Source organism: Balaenoptera musculus, chromosome X (genome assembly GCF_009873245.2).
Source record: "Balaenoptera musculus isolate JJ_BM4_2016_0621 chromosome X, mBalMus1.pri.v3, whole genome shotgun sequence".
In the NCBI taxonomy this organism is placed as follows: domain Eukaryota; kingdom Metazoa; phylum Chordata; class Mammalia; order Artiodactyla; family Balaenopteridae; genus Balaenoptera; species Balaenoptera musculus.
This window is the reverse complement of record NC_045806.1, coordinates 31,693,991-31,706,750: the sequence shown is the minus strand read 5'-3', so window position 1 is coordinate 31,706,750 and position 12,760 is coordinate 31,693,991. Positions and strand designations below refer to the sequence as shown.

General features: G+C 34.4%; 1 protein-coding gene across 1 annotated transcript in view; it reads right to left on the bottom strand.

Moving 5' to 3' along the window:
- Nucleotides 1-326: 326 nt before the first annotated feature.
- CFAP47 (cilia and flagella associated protein 47) overlaps nucleotides 327-12,760 on the bottom strand; it is a 489,567-nt gene continuing 477,133 nt past the window's right edge. Inside the window, 2 exon segments of the mRNA XM_036839258.1 lie at nucleotides 327-539; nucleotides 7,193-7,361. Coding sequence (XP_036695153.1) covers nucleotides 327-539; nucleotides 7,193-7,361 — 382 coding nt within the window.

Sequence of the window (12,760 nt, the reverse complement as noted above, 5' to 3'; positions counted from 1 at the left end):
AGAGTCAGTATAGGATCATATGGAGTATATACGCTTATGTGCATGGATTTGTAAGTTGAAATCATTTTTCAGTTTTACTACAAATGTACTCCTGTTCTTTAAAAGTGAACTAATCCCAGTATTTGCAACCAGTCCATTTTATAACGCATACATAACTCAAAAATTAAGTGTAACATATTCAGAGAATAGATTTAGTCGGTTTCACAAAAAGAAACTATAGAAGGCCTATTATACTTGAAATAGTTTTCTTAAGAAACGAAATAATCTTCGTGAAAATATATTCAATTCTACTTAAGACCAAGAAATATTTTGGGAAAAACATTTTTTTATTTATTCTTCAACATCAAAGGAGCACCCTTGATGGTAGAGGATACCCCTGTCCTTGTGATTTGAGCATTTTCATAGATAAAATTGTGCCGATGAGCTGGCTTTTTGTCAAACATCTTGTTAGTAGTGTCAACTTTGGCTTTTACATTCACTGGTGGTATGGTAACTTGAGGTAACCCATTAATATCATACAACCAGTACATATCTGCTGTCTGGAAACAAAGAGAGGAAGATATTTTATATGCAATATCCAGGGACTGAGAAAAATGTAAGAAAAAGTTTACCAAATTAACACCTTCTCTCTTCTCCATGAAAGGTACAGGAAGGGCACAAAACTGAAACTGCACTGATAATAAATAATTAACATGGAAAATAAATTCAGGAAAGCATTTGGCTTTATGAATTAAAAACTATTCACTAAAAAGTCTCTCGTACTTAGAGGTCTGCCCTCTGGATGAACTAAGCATCCATCTGATCTAAAGGGAAGCCATCTACTTGGTTTGCATGAGACCACTGCCCAGCATAAACTATATGTAATGGAAATAATACGTCACAAGATTTATCTATGGGAGTTTCAGTGTGGCTATAGAACTGACTGGTAAATATGCCAAGCTTCTGTTTTTTAGATTATGAAAGCACATCACTAATATAACTATTTGTAATTACTGAGCATGATGCAAACTCATTAATGACAATCATAATCTAAAACCAGGTCAGTACAACTTATACAGGGATTTACTTAAAAATCCTTCATTTCTTCTGCATTTTTGTACAGAATAGCAATATTGAGTGAGGCAGTCTAGCATTTTCTGCACATTTATGTTCATACTTAAATCCCATCACTCTTACAGAGTTTTCTAATGCTACCTGTGTTTATCTAGGCCATCTTCTTCACATAAGAGTTGTACCATGTACGTTCATTCAGGAGACGTTCGGGCCAAGAGAATACTGCAGTAACATCAGGGTTTAATGTGTAATGTGATATCAATCACCGAATGCTAAGTGCAGGAATTTCTTGCCACTGGAATGGCCCTGTTTTAATCGTAACTGGCTTTTTTATCCAGTGCTCATAGTAGTTAAGTATTCAGGATCAACAGCACAAAGAGATGGAGAGATATAGCACATTCTTGGATTGGAAGAATCAATATTATCAAAATGACTCTACTACCCAAAGCAATCTACAGATTCAATGCAATCCCTATCAAATTACCAAATGGCATTTTTCACAGAATTAGAACAAAAAAATTTTACAATTTGTATGGAGACACAAAAGACCCTGAATAGCCAAAGCAATCTTGAGAAAGAAAAATGGAGCGGGATGAATCAGGCTCCCTGACTTCAGACTATACTACAAAGCTACAGTAATCAGGACGTATGGTACTGGCACAAAAACAGAAATATAGATAAATGGAACAGGATAGAAAGCCCAGAGATAAACCCATGCACCTATGGTCAACTAATCTATGACGAAGGAAGCAAGGATATACAATGGAGAAAAGATAGCCTCTTCAATAAGTGGTGCTGGGAAAACTGGACAGCTACATGTAAATGAAAGAAATTAGAACACTGCCTAATACCATACACAAAAATAAACTCAATGGATAAAAGACCTAAATGTAAGGCCGGATACTATAAAACTCTTAGAGGAAAACATAGGAAGAACACTCTTTCACATAAATTGTAGCAATATCTTTTTTGATCCACCCCATGGAGTAATGAAAATAAAAACAAAAATAAACAAATGGGACCTAATCAAATTTACAAGCTTTTGCACCACAAAGGAAACCATAAACAAAATGAAATGACAACCTACAGAATGGGAGAAAGTATTTGCAAACGATGCTACCAACAAGGGATTAATCTCCAAAATATACAAACAGCTCATGCAGCTCAATAACAAAAAAACAAACAACCCAATCAAAAAATGGGTGGAAGATCTAAATAGACATTTCTCCAAAGAAGACATACAGATAGCCAAAAAGCACATGAAAAGCTGCTCAACATCACTAATTATTAGAGAAATGCAAATCAAAACTACAATGAGGTACCACCTCACACCTGTCAGAATGGTCATCATCAAAAAGTCTACACACAATAAATGCTGGAGAGGGTGTGGAGAAAAGTGCAACCCTCTTGCACTGTTGGTGGGAATGTAAATTGGTACAGTCACTATGGAGAACAGTATGGAGGTTCCTTAAAAAACTAAAAATAGAGCTACCATATGATCCAGCAATCCCACTCCTGGGCATATACCCAGAGAAAACCATAATTCGAAAAGATATATGCACCACAATGTTCATTGCAGTGCTATTTACAATAGCCAGGACATGGAAGCAACCTAAATGTCCATCGACAGATGAATGGATAAAGAAGATGTGGTACATATATACAATGGAATATTACTCAGCCATAAAAAAAAGAACGAAATAATGCCATTTGTAGCAACATGGATGCAACTATAGATTATCATACTAAGTGAAGTAAGTCAGAAACAGAAAGATAAATATCATATGATATCTCTTATATGTGGAATCTTAAAAAATGGTACAAAGGAACTTATTTACAAAACAGAAATAGAGTCACAAATGTACAAAACAAACTTATGTTTACCGGAGGGAAAGGGGGGAGGGAGGGATAAATTGGGAGATTGGGATTGACATATACACGCTACTATATATAAAATAGATAACTAATAAGGACCTACTATATAGCACAGGGAACTTTACTCAATACTCTGTAATGACCTATATGGGAAAAGAATCTAAAAAAGAGTGGAAATATGTATACGTATAAGTGATCCACTTTGCTGTACAGCAGAAATTAACACAACATTGTAAATCAACTATACTCTAACTTAAAAAAAAGTCTTTCTCTGTGCTATACAATAGGTTCTCATTAGTTATCTATTTTATACATAGAATCAATAGTGTATATATGTCAATCCCAACCTCCCAAAAATAAATAAAATAAAATTGATTAACTGATAAAAAAATTCAAATAATTTTGCAATAAGTGATGCTGTGTGTGTTTGTATACATATAGTATATATAATCCAAATATAAATATATTCCTAAGAAGTTGTTCATGTCCTTTATTTCAATACTTTAGATAGTAATAAGAACATATTTATTTTATAAAGATTAAATATTACAGTTCTTATATCTATAGTTAACTTTCTTCCAATTGTGAAAAGAACTCATGTTTTTGAAAACATTTTAAAGATATAGCTCTATATCTTCTATACTCAATCTCCCTTTGAAAATATAAATAAAAAAGCAGAAGTGAAAATAATATAAGAATAAACCAATACCTCCATGTAGCTAATGTGTGAAAGAATCACTGTGCTGATTCTTATAAAATAATGCCAAACTGACAATTATACTCAACTATTTATTTAAATGAATTTTAAAAAACAAGTATTTTTTAAACAGATGTGATTTCCATATTTAAATAATATCTCTCTAGTTTGAAAAGGAATCAACCAAAGCCAATGAACTCATGGAATAAATTCCCAAAGCTATGTTTTAAAGGGCACATTCTTATGAATGGAAACAACATTAGCTGATGTGGCCTGTACCCAGGTACATCCCTCAGACGTTTCCATTTCATTGCCGCCCAATTTCCAATTGCCAGTATCTGCACCTCTTTGACTTGAAGTTTTTCAGAAACTCCAGAAGGCTTCTGTGCTGCCAGGGAATTAACAATTCCTGGGAACATTCCTCAATCAATGATTGAACAGTAGTAGTTGGTGTATAAACCCTCCAACTCCCTGGCCCCCTCAGGTGTGAATATTCTGAGGTGTGAGTTCCACATGATTTCCCAGAGAACTCCCATGGCTTTAAATTCCAGGAGCCCACTCTGGTAATTGCCTTGATAAAAGCACTCTTTATTGGTTTCTATTCCTTCTGTGTCTCATATCCTGGCTTCTCTACATCTGTTTCCTGTGATCACATGGTAAATATGCTACATGGACTTGAATCCTTATTTCAGGATCTGCTTATGAGAAAATACAAACCAAGATATATATATATATATATATATCTCTATCTATCCCACAGTTTCATGGCAATGGCCAATTCCTTTAAAACCAATACATATTACTTATGCCTATGCCTAGCTATGTCTCTAGTTATACCAGGTCCCTCTACATATAAATATTTCTTTTGTACAAGCCTTATATGTTTTATATTGGGTAATTCTGATAGCCCTCAGAAGTTTATATAAATTATTTAAGATTCATCATGTCCACCATGGAAGTTGAGTGGACTGTCGACTCTCTTTGAGTCACACTGCTTTTTGTAATACTCTGACCAAGTTAACTTAAGTCTAGCAAAGCTATATGCCTTGTATAACAGTGGGGAAGAGACACTTTTTAATCATTCTAAATATGGTTTAATTGAAAGGGAACTTATGAAGCTTGTTAACATGGTTGTTGAAGTTTGTATAGGGTAATATTTAACTAAACTGTTCTTAAGAATCCTACTTTTTATTTCCAAGTAAAGCACAATGAAGACCATAGGTTTCATATATGTTACAAGTATTAATTGCCTTAATGCTTAAAACCAACAGTTTACAAAAGATAATAATGTAAACAATAATTTTTATTTAGATAATGAACTAACTTTTAAAATTCTTCACATTTATCATGTGAGACATCATGGTGTTATCATTAATAGCAGGGTTTTGGAGTCAGATAGACAATGTTTGAACCATGATTTCAAAATCATTGATTTGATATATATATAATAACCTTTATGAACCCCAAGGGCATTATACTTAGCATAAAAAGCCAATCTCAAAAGGTTACATATAATTCCATTTATATAATATTTTAGAAATTATGAAATCAAAGGGATGGAGAAAAGATTACTAGTTGCCAGGGGTAGAGAGGGAGTTACAGTATTGGACATGACTAGAAAGGGTTAGCAAGACATAGTTCCCTTGCTGTGATGGAAGAGTTCTCCATCTCACTTGTGACTGTAGTTATACACATCTATACATGGGTTCAAACTGTCTAGAACCAGACATGCACTCACACACACACACACACACAAACACACACAAATGCATGTGAAAAATGTAAAAAATAGAATAAGGTCTCTAGCCTAGTTAACACTATTTTGTTAAGTTAGTATCTTTGTATTGATATTTTACTACAGCTATATAAGATGTCACCATTGGGAGAGCTGGGGGAAGGATTCACAGGACTCTGTGTACTATTTTTATGTCTTTACATATTTATTTAAATTAAAAAATATGAGATTTATGAGTCAATTGAAAATTTGAACACTAAATGGATATTTGGTATGTACTGATGTTAAGGAATTATTGTTAAATTTTAGATGTGATAATGGTATTACGGTTAAGATTTTTGTCTTTTAGAGATTAGTAGAAAATACTTGCAGATAGTAGGATGTCTGGCATTTTCTTCAAAATAATATGGGAAGTCAGGAAGGGGGGTGGGAATATATTTGAAGCAGGAGTGGCCTTGAGTTGATAAGTGTTCATATGGGATGATGAGCACATGTGGATTAATTATTCTCTCCATTTCTACACGTATTTGGAATTTTCCATAATAAAAATAGGATCAACAAAATAGTGACTTCTTAAATCCAAACAGTGATTTCTCAATTTTCCCCGTATATACTTTATCAAACTATATTACTTCAGACTAAATGAAAATGTTATATTCTCAGTTGATCCTATATACTAACTTATTCTTTCACAGAAACCCTTTAATTCTGCTGCCACTGATTTAATTGTCAATTCTGCATAGGGAAATCAGAAACAGAATTTTGTTGGTAAAACCTCCTAAGTAGTTAGTTTCAGAAATGTCCACCATATGCTATAAACTGAATATAATTTTATTCACAAATCTATTTTAAAAATATCATTTTAAGAAGGAAATACATCAACATGATCATTTAAAATCAAATATTAACACAGGAGTGGGTTATGTGCAGCAAGGCTCCAGAGGCTTTATATTTTTATTACCTGGGTTGTAAGGACTCTAAGATGAAAAATAAAAATAATTTTCTCAAGCAATATTCAACATTTTTCTCTATTCATTAAAACAGTAACAACACATTTTTCTGCCAATGGTGCTGCTTAATTAGTGTCTGATTCAGAAGTCTAGTAGACACTTTGGCATCAGTAGTTGTGTCTCAAAACATGACTACAAGTCCCTTGTGCCTGTGCTACTGAAAACAGACAGTGGCAATAGGCATCTTTTCAGAAATAACTTGAAAGTTATCTTAAGCCAAAAAGTTCCTAGTGGCATATATGTGGGAAATTTTATGGAGAAGTGTTGCTTACTGGATAAATTTTCAGAATTGTACTTACCTTAACTTTTAATAAAATGATCACTTTAACATTATTTTACATTAATGACCCATCTCACATCGTTCTTTTTTTCCAATTCAAGATAAATTTTATCTTCTATTTAATTTACTTCATTTTAGACTTTAACATTTTGAAAGCATCTTATCCCTTAATCAAAGGTTTCAAAATCTCTATCGCAAATCACCTAAAGTCTTTGAATAGGTTATTACAGAAAATAATATGTGACTATACAAATCACTTTACAGTCATTATTTTTCTCTTCCACAATTCCTTAATATGGAAGAGAAATAATTTCTTATTTTCACTGGTGATAACAATATTTTTGGTTATACTGCACATTTAAAATTTCTTTATTGACCAAAAGGAAATTAAAACAAGACACAGCAGTTGAAATATGTTGACTTTTGCAAGATAATGTTGCTATTCTTTATCTGTGATCATTGGGTGAAACCTTTTCTCCCAAAGTCATTTAATGACTTTTGTGACATCAAACATTCTTGACTACTGCCTTTGTAGAACTCACCTGTATTGCTAATGTTGCTGTGTATTTCCTGCTGTACATTTTGGGTTTAAAACCCACAACGATTAGAGTTCCTTCAGTGTCAAAAGGAAGAAGTTCTCCAACCTGAGGTTTTACAAAAAACTCAGGATCACTGCCAGGTAGGAAGTATGCCATGAATGGCTCGGGATTTCTGGAACAAAAATATAATATCAACCTTTAAAATTGTATCATTACCCTGTTCTCTTTATGAGAACTTGATGCGTAGGGCTTGGTTTATATCCTGTTGCATAGGACTACAGTTAAACATTAATGCTGCTATGCAGCTGTGAGTCTGATACTTGTTACTTGATGGAATGCTTACAGAGTAATAGTGAGGAGGCATTTTTTAAATTACCGAAAAGTGTCATTCTTTGCAGGGTGACAAAAATGGAATCTTAAAGATATTTTCAATCACATTTTATTTTTATAGTGTACAAAGAATACAATGCTGTCCCTATAAAAACTGGAAGAACTCAATGTCCCAAATGAAAATTCAATTATTTTTAAATAAATTAATATGTAAAATGCCTGACCACAGCAGCTATCATAAAGCCTTTGTTTTTACTATTATTCCAATGTGATATTTGCTCACTCTCCTTCAGTTTTCCACTTGCTAAGTAAGACATAAATACTTTACAGGTTCATTAAAGATTCTTGGGCCTGAAGATGAGCTGCTATGATCTGAAGTGAACTGAGTGACATTTAAGATTCAAGTGACCATCCTGAAGTCAAGGTAGATTACATTTGAGATGAAGACTGTGAAAGAAGTTGAGGAACTTCTTGGTAGAAGAAAGCAGGAGAGAGGCACAGTACATGGGAGGTTGTGAGGAATTTAAAATCCAAACTGACAGGGGAGATACAGGCAGAAGGTAAAGAACAGTTTCCTAGAAAAGATCCAACAGTGAAACAGAAGAGCAGATGGGAGATTCAGGTTGGCACTCATTGATCCTTTCAGTAAATGTGTATTGAGTATCATAGCAGGTGGTCTGAGAAAGTGGACTAAGGATACAGATGGCTTAGACTGGAATCTTAGCTCTATCTGGGAGCATGACTTCAGGCAACTTGCCTAGTCTTTTTGAACCTCAGTTTTCATTCTGTTAAATTAATAATACCCATAAAGATTATTATCTTTCCTGGCACATGGAAAGTACCTGACAAGGACTAATTAATATTAATATAGTCATTATGATTGTTATTGTTTTAAAACATTTTATTACCAGTGCTAGGCAATGATGCATGATCCAATAAATAAGAGATGTATAAAACAGAATATCCAGAGGGGTGATGTCAGGGAGATGGCAGAATAGGAAGCCCCAGATCAGTTCCATGGAGACACTGATTCAAAAATATGCAGGCCAATTTCCATTGTGAGAAATTCTGAAACCAGTTAAGAGGCTTCTGCCCTCCAGGTGAGTGCAAAATCAGCTGCTTTGAAGCTATGAGGAAAATTTGTGGATGCTGTCACCACAAGCTCTCCCTCCTGAGCACAGTACCACAGGATTAGGAGGAAATTCTCAGGTCTCACTTCTCCCAGGTGAAGAAAAGAGAAGAGTGGACCAGACATCCAACAACTGGATATTGGAGGTGTGGGGCTACTGGGGGACTGGCTTCTGTCTTGCATATCTTGAAGTACTGATGAGACCTGACACACTCTAGAAGCATGGTAGTTTCTGAGAACAAAAAAGAGCTGGACAGCGTACTGGTTCTACAGAGGTCTCATGGTATGGCAGACAGAAACTGATATAGCTCAGAAGGCTCTCCATAAGTGCAGAAAAAGAAGAGTGGAACATGCGTCCAAATTTCTGGCTTTTCAGTGGGCTGCTTAAGGTTCTGTTTCTATATTGCTTGTCTTATGGAACTGAGAGAACATGACAAACTCTAGATGCCTAGAGGCTGCTGAAAAAAAGATCTGGGCAGTGTGCTATTTCAGAGTACTCACACTACAGAAGACAGACACCAGAGGCAGCAAGAGATTACAAACTCCTGAGAAAACAGAAGCTGGCAAGCCCCTCTAATTAGTAATCTTCATACATAAGATCAGAAAGACATATTCACAGAAAAGATCTGAGAGGCCCCCTGAGTCTCTAGTTGCACTGCTTGGTGAAGACCTTTCCTTCTATAAAGCCTGTATGTAAAGAATGGGAGAGGTAGCTATTTTTTCAAATGTGTAGATACCAACACAAAGTTAAAAAGAATATGAAGAAACAGAAAAAAATTACCCTGTTAAAGAAATAAAATAAGTCTCCAGAAACACACCATAAAGAAATGGAGGTATAGGAATTACTTGACAAATTATTCAAAATAACTGTCATGAAGATGTACAACAATATCAGGAAAACAATGCATGAACAAAATGAGAATTTCAACAAAGAGATAGAAAATATAAAAAAAGACCAAACAAATTTTGGAGCTGAGGAATGTAGCTGAAAAATTCACTGAAATGAAAAATTCACTAGAGGTTCAACAGATTTGATCAAGCAAAAGTAATCAGAGAATTTGAAGAAAAGTCATGTGAAATTATCCAGTCAGAGGAGCAAAAAGAAAAATAAATAAAATAGAGTGAAGAAAATCTAAGGGACTTACACAACAATATCAAGAGGACCAATATACACATTATGAGTCTCAGAAGGAAAAGAGAAAAATAGAGGCAGAAAGCTTATTTAAAGAAATAATGGGGCTTCCCTGGTGGCGCAGTGGTTGAGAATCTGCCTGCTAATGCAGGGGACACGGGTTCGAGCCCTGGTCTGGGAAGATCCCACATGCCGCGGAGCGGCCGGGCCCGTGAGCCACAGCTGCTGAGCCTGCGCGTCTGGAGCCTGTGCCCCGCAACGGGAGGGGCCGCGATGGTGAAAGGTCCGCGCACCGCGATGAAGAGCGGTCCCCACACCGCGATGAAGAGTGGCCCCCGCTTGCCGCAACTGGAGAAAGCCCTCGCACGAACCGAAGACCCAGCACAGCCAAAAATAAATAAATAAATAAAGAAATAATGGCCGAAAACTTCCCAAATCTAGGGAAGGAAATGGACATCAGATTCAGGAAGTCCAAAAGGCTCTAAATAGGATGAAACCAAATAACTCCACAATGAGATGCATAATCAAAATGTCAACAAAGCCAAAAAGAGAATTTGGAAATAGCAAGAGAAAAATAACTTATCACATACAAGGGAATCCTTGTAAGACTCTCAGCAGAAACCTTGTAAGCCTGAAATGAGAGGGATGATATATTTAAAGTGATAAAAAACAAACTGCTAAACAAAAATACTATAACCAGCAAAACCATCCTTCAAAAATGAAGTAGATACTTTCCCTGACAAAGAAAAGCTGAGGGAGCTAATCACCATTAGACCTGCCTCCTTACAAGACATGCTAAAGGGAGTCCTTCAAGTTGAAATGAAAAGATGCCAAACAGCCACACAAAAGCATGTGAAAGTATAAAGCTCACTGGTAAAGGTAAATATATAGAAAAATACACAAATTGAATAGTGTAACAGTGGTACATAAATCACTTTTAATTGTGGCATAAAAGTTAAAAAACAAAAGTATAAAAATAACTATAATTATAAAATATATTAATGGATACACAATATAAAATATGTAATTTGTACATCACTAACAAAGTGTACAGATTTTGCACGCAGTTGAAGTCAAGTTATCAGCTTAAAATGGATTGTTAAACTTATGAGATGTTTTATGTAAGCCCTATGGTAACCACAAAGAAAACACCTACAGAAGATACCCAAAAGAAAATGAGAAAGGAATCAAAGCATGTTACTAGAAAAAAAATCAATACAACATAAAGGAAGACAGCAAGAGAAGAAAAGATGGACAAAAGAGCTATAAGACATAAAGAAAACAACAAAATGGCAATATTAAGTCCTTCCCTATTAATAATTACTTTAAATGTAAATCAAACTCCCCACTCAAAAGAGACAGTAGCTGATAGGATAAAAAACAAGATCCAAGTATATGCTGTCTAGAAGAGACTAACTTTGGGTTTAAAAATACACATAAGCTGAAAGTTTTAAAGGGAAGAAAGATGGCAAATGGTAAACAAAAGAGCATGGATGGCCTTACTTATATTAAGCAAAGCAGACTTAATAAAAAACTGTCACAGAAGACAAAGAAGGACCTTATATCAGATCAACTTGCCAGAATGATATAACAATTATACATATTATAACTATACATATGCCCAACAACAGAGTATGTAAATATATGTACCAAAGATTAACAGAAATGAAAGGAGAAATAGAAAGCAATAGAATAATAATAGGAGATTTCAAAATCCCATTTCCAATAATGGATAGAAAACCGAGAAAGAAGATCAATAAGAAAAAAGAAGACAGGAACAATTCTATAGACAAATGGTTCTAACAAATATACGCAGAGCATTCCACTCAACACCAACAGCATTTACATTCCTTTCAGGGGCACATGGAACATTCTCAAGGACAGACTGCATGTTCGGTCACAAATCAAGTCTAAACAAATTTAAGAAGACTGAAATCCTACCAGTTGTCTTTTCCCACCACAGTGGAATGAAACTAGATATCAATAGCACAAGGAAAATTGGAAATACACAAATATGTGGAAATTAAACAATCAAATTTTAATTAAAAAAAAACCAATGAAATCTTGAACTACCAATGAACCAAAGAAGAAGTCAAAAAGGTGTTAGAAAATACCTTGAGACAAACGAAAATGAAAACACAACATTGCTTGTGGAATACAGCAAAAGTCGTACTAAGAGGGAAGTTTATAGTGATAAATGCCTACATTAAAAAAAATAAAGAAGAACTCAAATAAACAACCTAACTCTATACCTCAAGAAATTAGAAAAAGAAGAAAAACTCAATCCAAAGTTAGCAGAAAGAAGGAAATAATAAAGAGTAGAGCAGAAATAAATCAGAGACAATAGACAAGAATCAACTAAAAGTGAAACTAAGAGTTGGTTTTTTGAAAAGAACAAAATCAACAAAATTACCTAGACTAATTAAGAAAAAAAGAGAAGACAAATATATAAAATCATAAATGAAAAAGGACACATTACAATTGATGCCCCAGAAATAAAAATGATCATAAGAGACTGCTGTGAACAATTACATATCAAAAAATTGTATAACCTAGAAGAAATGAATAAATTCCCCCAAAAATGTAATCTACCAAGACAGAATCATGAATAAACAGAAAATCTGAACAGATCTATAAATATTAAGCACACTGAATCAGTAATCAAAATCCTCCCAACAAAGAAAAGCCCAAGAACAGATGGTGAATTCTACCAAATATTTAAAGAAGAATTAACATTAATCCATCTTAAACTCTTCCAAAATATTGAAAAGGAGGGAATACTTCCAAATACTTCCAAGCATAATTTATCCTGATGCCAAAGCCAGAAAAAGACACTACAAAAAAAGAAAACTACCGGCCAATATCCTTCATGAATATAGATGCAAAAATCCTCAACAAATGCTATCAAATTGAACTCAATGGCACATTAATAGGATCATACACCATGTCCAAATAGGATTTAACCATAGGATGCAAGGAA